This window comes from Penicillium canariense (genome assembly GCF_028826845.1).
Source record: "Penicillium canariense strain IBT 26290 chromosome Unknown utg000002l_segment0_segment0, whole genome shotgun sequence".
Lineage (NCBI taxonomy): Eukaryota > Fungi > Ascomycota > Eurotiomycetes > Eurotiales > Aspergillaceae > Penicillium > Penicillium canariense.
The window spans coordinates 72,048-90,431 of NW_026622729.1; the positions used below are offsets into that span (position 1 = coordinate 72,048).

Genomic DNA, 18,384 nt, shown 5'->3' on the forward strand with positions numbered 1-18,384 from the left:
GAATGTTTGCAGTTCAACGATCTATCATCCATGCATGTCACCTACGATGTCCTAGTCGCGTCTGCTTTTGGTGAATCTGTACTCGGTTACGCCGGCCGAGATCTCCTTGCATGTATGATGTCCTTGTATTCATTCTGAGCTACCAAAGCAGAACAGAATAGCATGTCCAAATTTGATAGAATTCCCGTAGCGCGATTTCTCGTGAATCGCGAATTCACTGGTAACTGTCAAGCAACCCAGAACTGGGGCCAGCTTGTAGCACCAGCACGCTACCAAAAACCTTGGCCCCCGGTTGCACCATCGCCGAAGCCATGGCTCCAAGGGCTCGCCGAGCATCAGAACCGATGCTCTGCTCACCCGCGTCGATTTCAATGGTAGAATCAAGAGTGCTACTATGCCGCCCGACAACAATAATATTGCCTGGTTTGTTGGAAGTTAGATTGAGCTCTTGTCGCACAGAGGCCAGAGCCAGCTGGATTGGGTCACTGATCGTCTCCTGCACATCAGGCTGTTGGAAGACGACACGGTTTTTCAGATCCTCCGGAACAGAATCACGCAGAGTCTCGAAGAACACGATATCTGACTGACCACTCGGCGTTCCAGCAGCGGCTCCGGAGAATACGGATCTGGATACAGCAGCTTTGGTTGTATCTGATGGAAACCCTGCAAGCTGAATGATAGTAGCAGTCACTAGATCATTCTGTGCAAGCTGCAGGACAAGTCGAAGTGCAATGCGGTCATCGTCACCGCCGAAGAACGGGAGTACAAGATGATGAGACCGATCACCGAAAGTTGGTCGTGACCAAACGGAGTCATGAATACTAATTCCACTAGACGAGCGCTGGGCTGCTGGGCGTTTTGCAGGGCGAGATCCGGGGTTGTGCTCGATCATAATACCCACATGGCCCGGGACACGCTCCAGAATATTGGAGACAAAGTCGGCGTATGGGCCATTAGCAAATCGGCCTGCTGAATCAACTTCGAGGCCACTTTGGCGGTCTGCCAATGTTCCGGTCTCGCTCCATGGGAGGAGAAGAAGGTCCGCTTTATCCTGGCGGGCCATGTCGATGACGGTATCTGCGTAAGAATGTTCAGGCACCACGGATACACCAGCCCGAAGAGAAACATCTTGCCAGTCCCCGAAGGCAGAAAAGGTATTAACGACTGGGTCCCACATGGCATGTTCTCCGAAAGAAACCTTCATGACACTAGAGTCACGATCTGTCAGCTCCATGAGTCGGACACCATGGACTCGGAGTGCGGTCTCCTTGTTGTCATCCGAGCTAACGGCATCCTCAACGGATTGTTCAGCCTGCTTCAGCTTCTTCGAAGGGTGTATCCGCGGTGATGACAGCGCAGCTCCGCGGTTGAGGCTCAACAGGGCGGCCAGTGTGCAGATTCCCGAGAGTCCATCCAAACGGAGATAAACCAAAAGCTTTCGGACGGGAAGGGTCTTCAGCTGATCCTTCACGGCTGAGACACTATCGGACCGGTGATCCTGCTGGATGGGATTTCCGTCCCAGTCGATCTCCCCACGCCGCCATCGGTCTACCTTGATTTGATACCAGGGCGGGTAGAGGATCGTCGTCAGTGGGGTCGTGAGGAAGGTTGTGACCAGAGCCATCACAACGAAAATAGTGAATGTGCGAGTACTCAAAATCTTGGCCTGCAGACCAATATTCTATCAAGCGGATGTCAGTTTATTGGGCGCCCAATTGTGAGCCTCACCAAGACGGAGCGGGTACTAACCAGGACAATCAGCTCGACTAAGCCTTTGCAACTCATCAAAACCCCAATAGAGAAACTTTCGCGCCATAACAGTCCACACCAGCGAGATGCAAGAGCGCCTCCGGTCACTTTGGCAATGAAAGCAATAGCAATGACGCCAACCACATATCCCCAAACGATGGCACTGTCCAGAAGGCCCAGATTCGTGCTGAGGCCAGAGAGGGTGAAGTACAGGGGTAGAAAAAGGGCTGCAACGAGATCTTCGATCTTTTCCGTCAATTTGATAGCAAATCCACCTTCATGGGGGCAGATCAGGCCAATTACGAACCCGCCAAATATTGCGTGGACTCCAATAGCCTGAGTAAAGAAGGCAGATGCAAGAGCAATGAGTAAAGTCAACGTCACAACCGACTGACTGGGGCCCTTTTGCAGGCTGCCTGTGCGCTCAAGAAATCGGAAGAAGATTGGCTTGAAGATAAAGCTCAAGAAAAGCAAGTAGCCCGTGCAAACCAGCAGCACCCAGAGGGCGGTAAGTCCACTTCCGGCGTTCACCAAGGCCACGCATAGGGCGAGCAGAATCCAACCAACCACATCGTTTCCGACTCCAGCGGACAATACAATGACGCCGACCCGGGTCCCGAGCAGCTTCAGCTCCGTCAAGATACGGCACAGCACCGGGAACGCCGTGATGGCCATGGCAATACCAATAAACAGCATGTAGGTACCGAACTTGATTGGCACCGTACTAGGGTCGTCATGGAAATGATTATACAGTCCATAGGAGATGGCACATCCCAAGCCAAATGGTAGGATCATACCTGCAGCTGAAACACTCAGTGCCACGCGCCAGTTGCTCATGAGGAACCGGAGGTCCGTTTCCAGACCCACCAGAAACAAGAAGAGGACCAGGCCTAGGTTTGCAACCACATTCAAGCTGGGGATGCTTGCAGCGGGGAAGATAGCATCAGTAAAGCCGGGGATACGGCCCATCACCGAGGGGCCCAGGATAATGCCGCCGATGACCTCTGCAATGACTCGGGGTTGGCGGATCTTAGAGAGAGGCCAGTGAATAAGGCGGCAAAGCACGATGATAATCCCCGCCTGGACCAAAATCAGCAATGCTCTGAGTGGGGCCAGGAGAGGTTTGACAGCTCCCTACCTGAATAATAAACAGAACAAGCGGGTTCTTGGGGTCATAATGGGATGGATTTCCTCCCTCAAGGATGCCACCTTGCGGGCTCACCTTCGCGATGCTAGTGGCCGTGGCCGTTGTCGTCGCGGTTCCAGTCGCCATGGTGAAGAAGCGGAGGATAGCAAAGAGGGCGGTGGGGGTGGTGAGAGAGAAAGAACCCCATAATTGTTCCCATCCAGCCACAGCGGTCCACACAGGTCAGCTCTCCAATCCGATCCGCTTCGCCTCGCCCGGATCTTGGCGTCTTGGCTGCATGGAGATTGGTAGCGGGGACGAGAGGTAGCAGCAAGCTGTGGAGATCGGTCCTGTGGATCGGTTTCGGAGAGAAAGGATTAGGTACGCGCTAAGCCTATTTCGGGTATGTACAACGTGGACTGAGCGCAAAGAGATGGCGGGGCTTGGCAGGCTCATGTGACCTTATGGGAATCCTGCTTCTGTCACGTGTAAGTCTAGGCACGTGATCTGGAACGGAGCCCCGCTCTTCCATTAGGCTGTCCAACTGGACTAACTGTCAGGTACCTACAAGCTTAGAAGCAATAGATCGCCTTTTGTGGTAACAACGTGGAATATAGTCAAGACTACCTCAGAAGCTACAGTGTACCTAGTCATTATGCAACTAGTGTATGGGTGCCTGAGTTTTGAGAAACGATCTGATATCGACTTGACCTCGAATCTCCGTAGTGGAAATATATAATCTCCTAACATATATACTACGCTTGGGTAGTCATCAACTATGATGGGAGAGACTCTTTTTGTAACATATTTAGAACCTCGTAGCATAAAATCCCAAACAAACAACGGGTAAAAATAGCATAATGTGTCAAAAAGGAAGGTAAATAGAATTACCAGGACTGCTCCGTAGAAGGGTAGCATAGGCCCAATAGAACGCATGAAGTCTGCCATCCATAGGTGCCGACCTCCGTAGAAGACGTGGAGGCGAGCCAAACCATCATAAAAATCCACTTTAAGAGGTACCAGGCCCGACTACCAGGTAGGGGCAGATCTGCCATTCACAGCAATGGCGCAGGCTGCTCTGTCGTATCATGCCAATCGTAGGCTTTTCAGAGAATAGTGGCCCCGCAGAGAATCTAAACTATATACTGCAATAGCCATCATTGTGCATAATACTTTCAGCATGTACAGAGGGCGACGGAGGAGCCGGAGTTATCAACCGAAATTCACAAAACCTTACGTGCGCTGATGATCGCTTAAGGCAGGTTGCGGAGGTCGGTGAGTCGGCACTTTCAGACCCCGACTCCACTGTGATTGGTTGAGAGTCGACCACTCTGATATATGTATGCCTGAATTGGCCTGAATCGGCACGAATATGTGGGGATGCGCCGCGTGTTTCGTGGAGATCGTGGCTCGGGAGGACGGGCCCCGAAGGCGATGAGCATAACTCGACCAACATCCCCGTCTCATCGGTCTTGGTACTGTCCGTCCCCATATATGTTCGAAACCATGTCTCGAATTTTCGTCCTTATGAAGGGACCCTCGCCCAATGTTGTGACTGTTCCTGCCTTGATATTTCCCAACACCCCAAATTCCAACCCCCGTGGCCACGGCATTCGGCCACCATGGAAAAGGACGACCCGGGCATGGAGTTCGCGCCTATCACGGAGCGCACTCCAACCGCGATTGACGAGCGGGAAATTGAAGCACTGGGCCGCATTGCCTCTAGCAGGCTTGGTCAGAAGCTATCGGCCTCTGCGAGCCGAAAGGACACTCAAGATCCTCGGCTAGACCCCAACAGCCCGGAATTTGATCACTATCGTTGGGCCCAGACCGTACTTAGCCAGGTACATGAATCGGGCATCGATATTCCATCCCAAGGCGTGGTCTTCTCCGACCTCTCGATTAGCGGCTCCGGATCTGCGCTGCTATTCCAAGAGACCTTGATCTCGAGTCTCACCCTCCCCTTTCGCTTCGCCTCCAAAGTTCTCACGGGACGTCTATCATCGCGGCGGAGAATTATTCACAGGTTCGATGGCTTGCTGGAGGGTGGCGAACTTATCCTTGTCCTGGGACGCCCCGGGAGTGGATGCACCACCTTCCTCAAAACCATCTGTGGACATCTGGACGGTTTGACTATGGAACCTGGCAGCTCATTCACTTTGAAGGGATTGACTTTGACCAGATGATCAAGCACCACCGCGGTGATGTGGCGTACAACAAAGAGGTTGACCTGCATTTCCCTCACTTGACCGTGGGCCAGACCCTCTCCTTCGCTGCTCACGCTCGTGCTCCACATCAACGCATCGAAGACTTGACACGAAATGAGTATGTTGAAACCCTCACCCAAGTGGTCATGTCAGTCTTTGGGCTATCCCATACATATAATACCAAGGTTGGCAACGAGTTTATTCGTGGGGTGAGTGGCGGTGAGCGCAAGCGGGTTAGCATTGCGGAGATGTTTGTTTCTCGCTGTCGCATTGGTGCGTGGGATAATAGCACCCGAGGCTTGGATGCCGCTTCTGCGCTGAAATTTGTGCGGGCTCTGCGGCTTGCGGCCGATATGGGCCAGTCTTGCCATGCAATTGCCGCATACCAAGCATCGCAGTCGATGTACGACTTGTTCGATAAGGTCGTGGTGCTCTACGAGGGCTATGAGATTTACTATGGCCCCCGTGACCGGGCTGTGGCCTACTTCCAGGGCATGGGCTGGGCCAGGCCAGAACGTCAAGTGAGCGGTGATTTTTTGACTGCCATTACCAATCCAAATGAACGCAAGGCACTGCCTGGACTGGAAAGAAGGGTGCCGCGCACAGCCAAGGAATTCGCTGAGCATTGGAAGCGAAGCCCAGAGTACCAGGATTTGCAAAAGCAGATCACAGAATTCGACCAACGGCATCCTCCAAATGGCGAGGACGCCAAACGATTCCAGCAAAGCCATGTGAAACAGCAAGCTAGACACACTCGGTCCCGTAGCCCATACATCCTATCTGTTCCAATGCAGATTAGGCTATGTATCCGAAGAGCCTACCAGCGAATGCTTAATGACCTGCCAACTGCCCTTTCTCCTCTTATTGTCCAGCTGATCCTATCGTTGATCATCGGATCTGTCTTCTACAACACCCCGGACACCTCGTCATATTTCTTTCAAAAAGGCGCTGTGTGCTACTTTGCTGTACTGATGAATGCACTACTAACCATCAATGAAATCATGCAGCTCTACAGCCAACGTCCGATCGTTGAAAAACAATCTGGTTATGCCTTTGTCCACCCCTTCACGGAAGCCTTAGCCAGCCTCGTGGTGGATTTCCCGATCAAACTCTTGCGGATTTCGATTTTCAGCATTGTCTTGTACTTCATGGCAAACCTCCGTCGGGAGCCAGCCCAGTTCTTCATTTTCTACCTCTTTTTAGTTTTTGCTGTCTTGACCATGTCTGGCCTCTTCCGCAGTTTGGGGGCGCTCACTAGGTCCGTCGGTCAGGCTATGGCATTCGCGGGAATTTTAGTTCTGTGTATTGTCGTCTACACCGGGTTTACGCTCCCCCAGCCGTATATGCACCCATGGCTGTCCTGGATCCGGTGGATCAACCCGATCTACTATACTTTCGAAGCACTGATCGCCAATGAATTTCACGGCAAAAGCTATCCGTGCACGTCAATAGTTCCGAGCTATGGAACAGGGTCGTCGTTCATCTGCTCTTCCGTTGGCGCAAAGGCTGGCGAGCGGGTTGTTTCCGGCGACGCATTCATTGAGCAGAACTATCACTACTACTACTCCCACCTATGGCGGAACTTTGGTATGTGCCTGGCAAAATAACTCTCCCCGCGGTGGTCACTGCAAATTTCATCTCTTTTCCTCACAGATAGCTAATAAATATGTACAGGGATTCTCATTTGTTTTATGATCTTTTTCAATGCTGTCTATCTGATTGCGACGGAGTTCATCTCCAGCGATAAGTCAAAGGCCGAGGCCTTAGTGTTTCGTCCCGGCCATGCCCCCAAGCATCTCCAGTCAGGAAAGGACGCAGAGGGTGGACTCGTGGATCCGAAACTTGAAGTGACACAGACTAACGATACTATTCGTCTGCCGGAGCAGAAAGATATCTTTTCCTGGAAGGCTGTCAGTTACGATATTCCCGTCAAGGAAGGGACCCGACGCCTTTTGGACAATGTCAACGGTTGGGTCAAACCAGGCAGTCTGACTGCGTTGATGGGTGTATCTGGTGCTGGTAAGACGACATTGCTGGATGTTCTCGCCCAGCGGGTGTCTGTTGGTGTTGTATCTGGCGATATACTGGTCAATGGCCAGCCCTTGCTACCCAACTTCCCCCGTCGCACTGGCTATGTCCAGCAGCAAGATCTTCATCTTGAGACAACTACTGTCCGTGAGGCTCTACGGTTCAGTGCCATGCTCCGCCAACCGAAGAGCGTCTCCAAGGCAGAGAAGTATCATTATGTGGAGCAGGTTATCCAGGTTCTTGGCATGGAGATTTTTGCTGAAGCGGTCGTTGGATCTCTCGGCGAAGGTTTGAATGTCGAGCAGCGCAAACTTCTCAGCATTCGCGTCGAACTTGCTGCGAAGCCGACTCTGCTGATCTTCCTGGATGAACCAACTAGTGGATTGGACTCCCAGAGTTCATGGACCATTTGTCAATTCCTCCGGAGACTGGCAGACCATGGCCAAGCTGTGCTGGCAACGATTCATCAGCCCAGCGCCACTCTGTTCCAGACATTCGATCGCCTTCTATTCCTGGCTAAGGGTGGAAAGACGGTGTATTTCGGTGATATTGGTGAACAATCGTCTACTCTCCTCCAATATTTCGAACACAACGGAGCCCGCCCCTGCGAGGAGGTGGAGAATCCCGCGGAATACATCCTTGATATGGTAGCCGGAGAAGGTTGCCCCGGTGTTGATTGGCCCCAGGCTTGGAATGAAAGCCAGGAGTACCAAGATGTTGTTGCTGAGATTGAGCAAATTAATGCCATGCGCAAGGGCTCATCCCATCAGCTGTTCCTTGACGACGCTAACGCCGAATTCGCCATGCCGTTGTCGACACAGCTGTGGGTCGTCCTTGGCCGCTGCTTCCAGGGCTACTACCGCCAACCCGACTACATCTATGCCAAGTTCATTCTCGGTATCGCATCGGGTTTGTTCATTGGCTTCTCTTTCTGGAAATCCGACAACACCCAACAGGGTTTCCAAAATGTGCTATTCAGCGTTTTCCTTTTGTGTACCATTTTCAACACGCTCGTCAACCAGATCATGCCTCGTTTCGTCTCCCAGCGATCCTTGTACGAAGTACGGGAGCGACCATCTCGGATCTACTCGTGGAAAATCTTTATTCTCTCGCAGATCCTTGTGGAAGTTCCCTGGCAAATTTGCCTGGGCGTCTGCTCCTGGGCCTCATTCTACTGGTCTGTCTTTGGCACCGGTCAGGACTCTGAGAGCCGGACACTGATCATGCTTTTTATCGTTCAATTCTTCGTCTATGCGGCCAGCATGGCCCAATTTGTCGCATCCGCCATTCCCGAGCCAACTCTCGGTGCCATGCTCGCAACCCTCATGTTTGGTCTTTCTTTCATCTTTAATGGTGTGATGCAACCACCTGGTGATCTGCCCGGTACGTTTCCCCTGGCACCTTGTAGCATTACCGGGCTCGGGTTGCGTTGTCCTCGGGGCCGCATGGTGCTTTCTGTATCCATGATGATCTAACACTTCTTCTGCGAGTAGGATTCTGGATTTTCATGTATCGTGTTTCGCCCTTTACATATTACATTGGCGGAATCAGCGGCACTGCGCTGCACGGCCGCACGGTGGAGTGCAACTCAGCTGAACTTAGCATCTTCGATCCGCCATCGGGCCAGACCTGCTGGGACTACATGAAGCAGTACGTCGACATTGCTGGCGGCTCGGTTTACAACAAGAACGCCACGTCCGACTGCCAGTATTGCAGCTTGTCCTCCGCAGACCAGTATCTGGCTGCTCGTGAGATTTACTATGTTGACCGATGGCGCAACTACGGCATTTTTTGGTGCTATTTTGTTTTTAACATCTTTGGAGCGATTACTTTGTATTATCTGTTCCGAGTGAGGACCTCCAAGTCGATGATGGGGAAGGGTAAGAAACTAACATGAGCGGATCGCGGCTGCTGAGGTCACGTCTCAAGTTGTTCTCAAATGCTTGATTCTTAGGGTTGTATATTTTTGCACATATATGGTGTGTACTTTGGGAGAGCCCACCAACATCGATTCAATAGCTATTGCGCCGAGATTCTTTTCTCGCTTGGGAGCTTCGAGGCTGAGCAACATGACATTGTTCCGGGGTGATTCCGCCGCTCAAACTCTTTGCGCCGCCACCTAGTATCTGCTTATAGAACATGTAGCATCCTCGTGGATCCTGCCCACTTGGTCCTGGCCATTATACGTAGAGGCTATGCTTATACTCAGGTGGCTGGCTAGCACCGTTGATGACCCAAACTTCGGGTTATCCATACCAAAACTGGCTGTTATTATCACAGCCAGATCATCTTAGCTAGATTGCTGGATATTGATGAGCTCTTTGTTCTTTAGCGTGAGTATTGATCTCTCCGCCATGCCAACCGGTTTGCCCAGGTACGCGGCCAGTGTTGCAGTAACCAGCCACGAGTGCTCAGACACGAGGCCTAGGATAATGCACAGATTGTGAAGGAATTTCTTCAGGAGCTGGATATTTAGAGAGTCTGTGGTTGGATGTTGAGCTGTTACAGACCAAATGGCAAGACACGATTGAACCTCCGCGGAGGGTGCAAGTGGGTTGGATTAGCAATACTGGCTCGAATGAGGGAATAGACTGGAACGGGTTTCTGTTCGAGTTGAAAAGAGGACCCGCAAGTGCCCGCAAGTGCGGCGCAGAATGCCCGTCCAGGTGTTGGGAGAGAAAGAGGACTCTGATGAAGCATGGCGAAGTGCCGGGGATGATGACGCCGAGACCGGAGCCAGCTGGAAATTGGAAAAGACATTCAACTCACAAACTCCCGTCTGACTCCGTCGCAGTCTCACCCGAAGTCTGGCCGTCATAGCCACCACCCGCACCGGGCCCGAGATCCTCCATGGATTGATTCATTGCACTCCACCTGCGCCCAACTGGCCGACGGCGGACCCCTCGAGTCACCGCCTCGTCTCCGGCCAGGCTGTAAAACGAGAGCCGCCCCTCCCCCGCAGATCCACCAACCCGCTCCACACACAATGTTTCCTCCACCCCCCGCTGCGCTCGACTGGAATGACATCGGCTTCAAAGTGCGCGACGGTAGGGGTTTACTGTCGAAATTAAATGTCAATCGCTAACGATTTCCAGTCAATGGCCACGTTGAATGCCACTACTCGTACTCGGGTAACGGCCAGTGGTCCGCACCGCGTTTCGTGCGCTCGCCCTATCTCTCCATTCATGGGATGGCGCCCGGCCTGAACTATGGACAACAAGTGTATGAGGGACTCAAGGCCTTCCGGCACGCGGAGAACCGCAAGATCACGATTTTCCGACCGGATCGCAATGCGAAGCGCATGCAGCGATCCGCCGAGGTAGTCTCGATTCCGCCGGTTCCCGAGGACCTCTTTCTCGAGTGTGTGAGACTGGCCGTCGGTGCGAATGCCGAGTTTGTGCCTCCGCATGATTCCGGGGCGGCCATGTATATTCGACCGCTATTGTTCGGCTCCTCGGCGCAGCTGGGACTGAGTCCACCAGATGGGTATACGCTGGTCGTGTTTGTGATGCCGACAGGTGTATACCATGGAGCCAGTGCGGTTGATGCGCTGATCTTGGAGGATTTTGATCGCTCGGCGCCTTATGGGACAGGTAATGCGAAGGTGGGAGGCAACTACGCTCCTGTCCTGCGTCACAGTGATCGCGCCCGCCGTGAAGGCTTCGGGATTACCTTGCATCTGGACAGCGCGACGCGGAGCGAGATTGACGAGTTTTCGACGTCGGCCTTCATTGGCGTGAAGCGCGATGGGGATCGGATAACCATCGTGCATCCGGACAGTCGCAATGCCATTGATTCTGTGACCGCATCCTCGGTGGGTGATATCGCCCGCCAGTTGGGCTACCACGTTGAGAAGCGGCGAGTGGCCTATGAGGAACTCAGCCAGTTCGATGAGGTAATTGCCGCTGGGACGGCGGCAGCACTCGTGCCGGTGCGAAGCATCACGATGCGCTCCAAGGGCGTCAAGTTCGAGTACCGCGTTGGAGACCAGGCACAAGGCGGCGAGGTCTGCGTGAAGCTTCTACAAACGCTGCGAGGGATTCAGTTAGGATCGATCGAAGATCCAATGGGCTGGAATTATGAAGTGACCGCTCCTGCGAAGGAATGGATCGAGGAGGGCCACGCCGAGAAGCTAGACCAGCGTGGAACCACCGTGCCATGAGCCTGCCGTGGATCATTCTTTTAATCGATACTAGCCGCCAAATGCAATTGAAAGAACCTACGAAGAAACGAAGCAAAAAGCAGTCCTGTATTCAAATCTGTACCCTGAATTGTTAATCAGAGCAAATCCACATATCAATGATGCAACATGTAGAATTTTCAATGAACAGATCGAGTCAGTCGGTAACACGCAACTGGCCTGGGTAAGACCACGGGAACCCTGAATCGACTCCAACGCCTACACGTTGTCTCGGACTGTCTGTTGAGGTTCCCATCAAATAATATCACATCCCTCGCTACCGCTGTCTTCTTCACTACTGTCACGTCTGTCACCCTCCAATGTCCCAATGGCAAGCACCTCGGACTGATCAGCGCAAGGCTGAGGGAATTCGAGGATGACCGCCTCTTGCTTGTGGCGCAGGAGCTGCCTCAGAGTAGGGGCCCTAGGGAGATGTTGCGGAGGGGCCTGGGAGTAGTAGGGCGCAGGCAAATTGATCTTCGCGGGTCCGGGCTTCCTGACCCTGCGTCTTAGCGCTGCAACACCTACAGTACCTGGGAGACCACAACTTACTCTGGAATACGGCCGTGCTGGCGTTTCACCTTCCTGCGTGTGTTTTCGCCTTCTTCCATCTCGGCGCCTGTGGAAGGCGTCCTTGACAGGGGGACATTCCGAGCAGTTGGCATGTCCACCGAAAGAAGAGCTTGATCAGACTGGACACCCCCAATCACTGCATCCGTCATATCGTCGTTGGGATTCTCATCTTGGTCCCCATCGGTAGACTCGTCAGGGGGGACATCACTTTTCGCGTACAGCTCTCCCTCACTCGTTAATTTATGGAGGCGTCCTCGGCGGTAGGAAAACCGTCTGCGATAACTTTTGAGAAGCTTTGGGGTGTTTGTTGTCTTCGGGCCAGATGCGAGCTCGTTTATCTCCTTCTGAAGGCTGGACATCTCCTCCAGAAGACGCAAGCACTCCGGACTTGCTTTCCGCCCCTTAATCTGGTCTTCAAATTCTTGGATCTCTTGTCTGAACCTCTCTAGATATTCCGGGGGGAGTGTGATTGTGAGGCACTCACTTGCCCCACCGGGGACGTAGTGTGAGACGAAATCGGGCTTGGAGCTCGAGTGCTTTGAGATTCCCGGCCTTGAGAAGCTGACTCACAAGGGTTACCATTAGGCAAAGAAACAGAGTGTCGATGGGTAGAGTTTGTTGTGACTACAGTGGATTGCTGCTGTGATACAGACTGTAGCCGCGAGGTAGTAGGAAATGCACGGCTTCGGAAAGGCGGCGGCGGCATAGACACTGGGTTGAAGGCCATGTCGTTCATGACGGTGCTGTGGGAGGTCGGGGTCTTGATAGGGCTGGCTGTAATGCCGAGGCCTAATCCTCTCTTCGGAGAATCTGTCGAAATTCGGATCAGATGCCTTCGGTGTCCCCTTGGATGCGCAAAGGACGGGGCCTGTATACGGTCGTGGTATTGAGGAGAAGATATGGGTGTCTCCGCCGGACGAGAAGCCTGCGAATGCGCGGCTTCTGTCAATCTCGGCCGCTTCGATGGGGTGGTGACTTGTGCAGAGTTCTGTGGATGCCTTCGTCTCGTCATGTGAGAGTTTGATGAGGCTATTTCGCCTGTCCTCGCCGGCAAATCAACCCCACTGCTATCTTTGGAGGGGAATTTCTGCTTCGCATCCCGTGCGGCCCCCTCCACATCCTGAACAACCGAAGGATATCGCTGATCTGAGTGAAACGGAGTAGAGCTCGAGTGAGCCCGGACCACGCGGACGGTGCCGCGCTGATCAAAACCCTCTCTCTCACGCCGTCCGCTATCCACCCAGATGTCTGCGACTGTACACCGGAGACTGAATGGGGCCCCGGGGTGGGCATCATCCAGGAGCTTCTTGATTCGAAGAGGCCTATTCCGGCTACAAGTCAGCAACCAATCCACCGAGGGGTACGTGATTCTGATCTGGCGAGAGGGAAATCACTCTTCCGTGGGCCAAAGTTCCTGCCACTGATCTTTGATCAAATTGGCAAGATCCCCAAGTGAAAGGTTTTCCGGGTCTCTGACGACCAGTAAAAAGGCCCGGGGATTGTCCGTGCTGAATTCCTCCTGGTGCGATTCCTTGTGAATGCCTCTGAGCGGGAACTGTTCCCTGGGGAGGATCAGGACCGTTAGACGTAGAACACTCGCCGGAGACATGACCAGACCAACAGCACCGGACAAAGGTGAAAGCAAATTAACGGAAGCAGAATCACAAAAAGAAAGGACCGGCAGGAAGAGATGATAGAAGGATCGTGTGTGAGAGCAGGTGAAGGGGAGGGGTGATGGGAGAGACGCGAGAAAGAAGTCAAGTCATCAACAAGCACGAGGCGATGTGTTGAACGCAAACCTAATGGTGAACGATGCAGGGTCAGGCAAACAAAGGGCGGGGAACTGGAGGAAACGCGGCGGGAGACGTGATGGTTATGGTGCAAGGAGAAAAGATCAGTTATATTGGAGGTTAGATACACGGCTAGCAAGACGTAACTCCCGAGGGAATCACCGTCACCATCCACACCTCAGTCTCACTCTGGTGGAGTAAAGTACCGCTGGAAACGGTCAATATCCGTCAGACCCAACTCTATAATAACCCGATGGCAGCTCATCAACAAACTGGGGAAGAGTATGGTCCAAAAGTTCAGGTAGCCCTCCGGCAGTCCGCCAATGTGTGCTTTCAAATACTCGGGCATGTCGTTGTAGTGGTTACGCTTATTCCGCAGGGCGCGGAGGAGATCCAGCATCCGCGACCCGGTGTACTTGCGCTGCTTGCCCAGATTGTCCTTAAAGTCGCGCGGCAGCAGACGCAGGAAATCCATCTCGGGGCCCATCACTCGCCGGGCTACGGACTCCAAGCAGAGCAGGGCATCCGAGGGTGGATCGCGCGGCTCAAATTCAAAGTGATCCGATACGTCGCAGAGAAAGCTGAGTCGGTCCGATGGAGGCCAGAAGAAAGGGTGCATCAAGACTGCACTAGCGTCGGGGCTGGGAAAAATCAAGTCAGTAACTCAAGTGTACCATCGGCAAAGGACAGAGATGACATACCGTTGACGCGGGTCCAGGGACAGCATCGAGCGGATAAGATCATCAGCTTCGAAGGCATAGTTCCCGAGACGATTCAACTCCTCCAGGTCGAATTGGCCCTTGACGATATTGGCCTCCCTCATGAATTTACCGTTCTTATCAAAGGGGTGGCTGCCACGAGTCAAGACATAGTAAAACACGCAGCCCAGCGAGAAAATATCAATGGCACGAGTGGCACGGCGGTTCGTCTGAGGGTCCACAACGGCAGGCTCAGATGACTCCGTATGTTGCGACTCGAGGCTCGTGGGCTCCATGTCATCGTCCACCAGCAGCTCAGGTGCACGCCATCCGGACGTACCAGCGGCATGGGCCGTGGTAGCTCGGAAGGAACTCTGGTTGTCGTCCAGTTTCTTGCATAGTCCAAAGTCGGAGATGAGCAAACGGAGAGCGCGGTATGGAGTTCGACCGCGGGACATGGACACCAGAATGTTCTGCGGCTTGAGATCACGGTGTACTATTTTGAGGGAATGCAGGTAGCGGACTCCCTGGGTGATCTGCTTCAGAACATCTGGCATGTCGAGGCCCCCTTCGACCAACTCTGGATGCTGAGAGGGGCGTTCAATAACATCCTGCAACGAAGCCGGGCACAGCTCTAGGCCAATGTACAAGAAACCGGCCGCCTGTTCACGACAGAAGTACCGGATGACGTTGTGGTGATCGTCGCTTTCTTGCAATAGTCCCACTTCGTGAGAGGCAATGTCATAGAACTCCATCAGCATTCGCTTGACGGCCACATTCCGACCATCGAATGCGCCGCGATAAACCACAGTACCATGACTACCGTGTCCAAGGACAACATCGGTAAAGACTTCCAATCGACCAATACGGATGACACCATCCATCTCCACAATTTCGTTGGAGACAGTACGGGTCATTTGGATGTCGGGCTCCAGACGAGACTGCGGGGCTAGATTGTTAACTTGCTCCACGACCTGGTCAGCGTGGTCGGCACCTCCCTCTGTACCAGGCGGCTTGCGGCGACGATGCGCCTTTCCAGCCCGGTGGCCGCGCGTACGAGCTCTCTTCTTGATCGGCTTGTCGGTATCCTGAGATCCGTTGTCTGGCTTCCCATCATAAGTGCCACGCGAGGGCTCACGGATCTGCACACGAGGCGTTCCATCTGGCGGCAAGCTGTTGTCCCGCGAGGCTCGTGGAGTGACATCACCCTCCGAAGTGGTGTCGGCGAGATCAACCTCCACAGTTACGCCAGGTACCTGTCGAGCCGGAGTAGACGATCGCTTGATGTCGGGAGCGGAACCGATAATCGGGGTGGTAGGGGTTGAAAGCGGAGACTTGTCATTCGAGTTGATAATGTTCTTGATGTCCAGCTTCTGCTTTGCGAGATCTCGGATATGATGAGAGTTGAAGTAGATAAAGGTACCAATGAACAACAGAAACAAAGTGACGACAATGTCCAAGGCGTTATCCCAGCCCTTACGGATGATCGCGCTATGCCGAAGGGCGGGGGGAAGGGCGAGTTCAGAGGGGCTCCAAAGGACGTCACGCGGGGTGTCGTTGGACAATTCGGTTGTCGACGAGCTGCCAAGTCGGGGGATGGGAGGGGTGACACGCGGCCTATTCAGTGAATGGACGCCAGCCAAGGCATCTCGTTGTTGACTTGGGGTCAAGCTCATGAGGGACTGTCCCTTGCGAAAAAAGTCCTTGTCATAGCACTGGGCCATTGGGGCACGGCCTGTAACGAGAGGATACGTCTCTTCAGACAGAGCGTACCACCCTCCCGCATTGGTGGAATCAATGAACACGCGTGTGTCTCGATCATCCAATGTGCCGTAGTCGGGGTCTGGCGGCTGGAGTGGCTGTGACAGAAGCACCAAAGGGGTGGACGCATCCGGGGAATCCTTGTCAATAGGACGGACCACATCGAAAACGCGGGCCACGGGAGAGGAGAAACGCTGTGTATACCGAGGCCGATCCATCCGAGAATGATCGAACCCCAACACAACTCCATCATGCATACTATAGATATGACTCTGGTCCATGGTACGGAGATATTGGCTCTGGAGGTCAATGTCCCGATTATTGGGGGCCCACTCGGAGTATTTCAAGGTGCAGATTGGGTCACCAGTCTCGGTGTTCTGAATGGCGACCGCATACTCCACACGGCCGAGCACGAGAGTGCCCGAAGTTGTCTCACACTCGTCCGAGTCTGTTTCCAGGCCGTCCACTTTCCGGCACCCCTGCCCGGCTGTGAATGGTCCTCGAGAACTGAACACCCGCAGGATGCTCCCAGTACGGGCATCAATTGTGTACAGTGTAGTCTCCTTCCGAGCGGTATACGTCACAGCAGGGCTAATACCGGAATAAGGGGTTTGGTCCACCAATTGTTTGACGGTCAGGCCAAGCTTCTGCAACCCAGCCTCAGGGCCGGGGCTGTAGACATACAAGCTGCCATCTTGGCTGGGTTCAACAATCCACAAAAAGTCATCCTCGGGCTGCGTCTCATCGAAACTCGAGCGATTTACACGATGATAGATACTCTCCACGAGAGGGCTGCTGGGCACCTCAAGGGCCCAGCGAGTCGAGCCGGTCCTGCGGTCTCTTGCGTGAATGGTTCCATCGACGGTCGCCAACAGCACAAAGTCCTCAACCTCCCAGTCCTGCAAGGACCGCGCGTGAAGCTGCGAAGCCAGGCCAGCAGCGGTGCTGCTAGCCTGGACAGGAGGGGCTCCAACGGCGCGGCCGGAGCCCGCCAGAGCCAGAGTTGCAAGGGCGCTCGCATCGATAGATTTCACGATGGGGGGAACGGCCAGAGTGGCCGCACTCGAATGGTATGCATCTGCTCCGGTCGGTGCTAACGGCACGGAGACTTGAGGGGCAGAGGAGTCATGGGATTCTGGGTGCTGCTGCGGAGCAACCAGGACCGGGAGGAGGAGGAGGGCGACGCTGGCGGGGAGGGTCGAACGGGCGCCCGGCAGCCGCCACCGCATTGTGGAAACTTCAGTACAGCGCGAGGGGCGTTCTCAAAGAGCCTTAATGTTGAGGAGGGTCTCCGGTTGACTTGGGCGGAATGTCGTGTCAATGACGGATGGTTGAGTGTGGAGCGAGGCGAGAATCCGGGTAGCGGATCATCCCCCACCTCCGAAGTGGATGATTCGGATAGTGAGAACCGGGACAGGGGAGAAGAGGAGGGATAAACGCGAAAGGTGTCAGCGGTCACTTGGTGGATGAGGCGGGGGCGAAGCTAGAAAGAAAGGGGAGAAGGAGAGAGAAGAAGGAGATCTGAACTTCGAAGGCCGGACAGGGATTGTGTGTGTACAGGAGGTATTACACGTGTACAATACGGGCGATGCCCAGCCCCTTCCCGCTTTTGCAGCAAGGTGGCTGTACCAGCGGGTACTAATACGGGGGCCGCGCAATTCAGCCGGGCCCCTGTAGTATTATTGGATTCGGTCGCAGACGCTGACACAGCATGTGTGTACATTACTAGGGCCAAGTTACATATGTACCATTCTACCACTTACCGTAGGTTGTAAAGTGATCTGTCCACGATGGCCCTTGATAAGTAAAAAATCCTGTGTGGAGGGAATCATGCCGGAATGAAAGATGGACTGTTATGTTCCGACGTACGGCCCCAAGGACTACTACTCTGGCCCCAAAGGTGCAGCCGCACTATGTATGCAGCATGGGCGGAGTACGGAGGATGCGCCCGAGGCGACCCACGGAGAGAAAAGTACGGTGGAGCGTAGATCTTCAACCGAGAAACTCCAGATCCATTGGTTTCCGTGTCAAATAAAGGGCGAGGCAATGCAAGATCCCAAGTCGCAGTGTGTTTCCAGACGCCGCAGAACCCCACCACGTCCACCCTGCTGCCAGAGATGCACTCTGGTTGAGCAACCCAAAAGCTTGAAAAAGAAAAAGAGGGGTCCACATAGATACAAAGAAGAAAAGTTCGCGATACAGAAAAAGAAGGGGGAAAAGAGAAAAGATACACAGACATGGCCGACTGAAGGGAATATATAAGAACAGAAGG

At 53.7% G+C, this 18,384-nt stretch overlaps 6 protein-coding genes across 6 annotated transcripts; 2 read left to right on the forward strand and 4 right to left on the reverse strand.

Moving 5' to 3' along the window:
- Positions 1 to 214: 214 nt before the first annotated feature.
- On the reverse strand, positions 215 to 3,022 carry N7482_003200 (Kha1p; the record flags this gene model as incomplete). Its single annotated transcript, XM_056685325.1, has 3 exons — positions 215 to 1,681; positions 1,750 to 2,829; positions 2,888 to 3,022. The coding sequence occupies 3 exons, from the start codon at positions 3,020 to 3,022 to the stop codon at positions 215 to 217; spliced, it is 2,682 nt and encodes an 893-aa protein (XP_056544067.1).
- Positions 3,023 to 4,497: 1,475 nt separating this feature from the next.
- On the forward strand, positions 4,498 to 9,007 carry N7482_003201 (uncharacterized protein; the record flags this gene model as incomplete). Its single annotated transcript, XM_056685326.1, has 4 exons — positions 4,498 to 5,002; positions 5,041 to 6,669; positions 6,757 to 8,493; positions 8,604 to 9,007. The coding sequence occupies 4 exons, from the start codon at positions 4,498 to 4,500 to the stop codon at positions 9,005 to 9,007; spliced, it is 4,275 nt and encodes a 1,424-aa protein (XP_056544068.1).
- A 393-nt stretch (positions 9,008 to 9,400) lies between these two features.
- N7482_003202 (uncharacterized protein) lies at positions 9,401 to 9,962 on the reverse strand (the record flags this gene model as incomplete). The annotated part of the gene is made up of 3 exons (XM_056685327.1): positions 9,401 to 9,574; positions 9,681 to 9,850; positions 9,884 to 9,962. 3 exons carry the CDS (start codon positions 9,960 to 9,962, stop codon positions 9,401 to 9,403), a joined length of 423 nt encoding a protein of 140 aa, XP_056544069.1.
- Positions 9,963 to 10,096: 134 nt separating this feature from the next.
- N7482_003203 (branched-chain amino acid aminotransferase) lies at positions 10,097 to 11,272 on the forward strand (the record flags this gene model as incomplete). Its single annotated transcript, XM_056685328.1, has 2 exons — positions 10,097 to 10,157; positions 10,206 to 11,272. The coding sequence occupies 2 exons, from the start codon at positions 10,097 to 10,099 to the stop codon at positions 11,270 to 11,272; spliced, it is 1,128 nt and encodes a 375-aa protein (XP_056544070.1).
- A 273-nt stretch (positions 11,273 to 11,545) lies between these two features.
- N7482_003204 (uncharacterized protein) lies at positions 11,546 to 12,222 on the reverse strand (the record flags this gene model as incomplete). The annotated part of the gene is made up of 2 exons (XM_056685329.1): positions 11,546 to 11,714; positions 11,843 to 12,222. 2 exons carry the CDS (start codon positions 12,220 to 12,222, stop codon positions 11,546 to 11,548), a joined length of 549 nt encoding a protein of 182 aa, XP_056544071.1.
- A 1,615-nt stretch (positions 12,223 to 13,837) lies between these two features.
- ireA (bifunctional endoribonuclease/protein kinase IRE1) lies at positions 13,838 to 17,341 on the reverse strand (the record flags this gene model as incomplete). The annotated part of the gene is made up of 2 exons (XM_056685330.1): positions 13,838 to 14,294; positions 14,355 to 17,341. The coding sequence occupies 2 exons, from the start codon at positions 17,339 to 17,341 to the stop codon at positions 13,838 to 13,840; spliced, it is 3,444 nt and encodes a 1,147-aa protein (XP_056544072.1).
- Between the last annotated feature and the right edge of the window lie 1,043 nt (positions 17,342 to 18,384).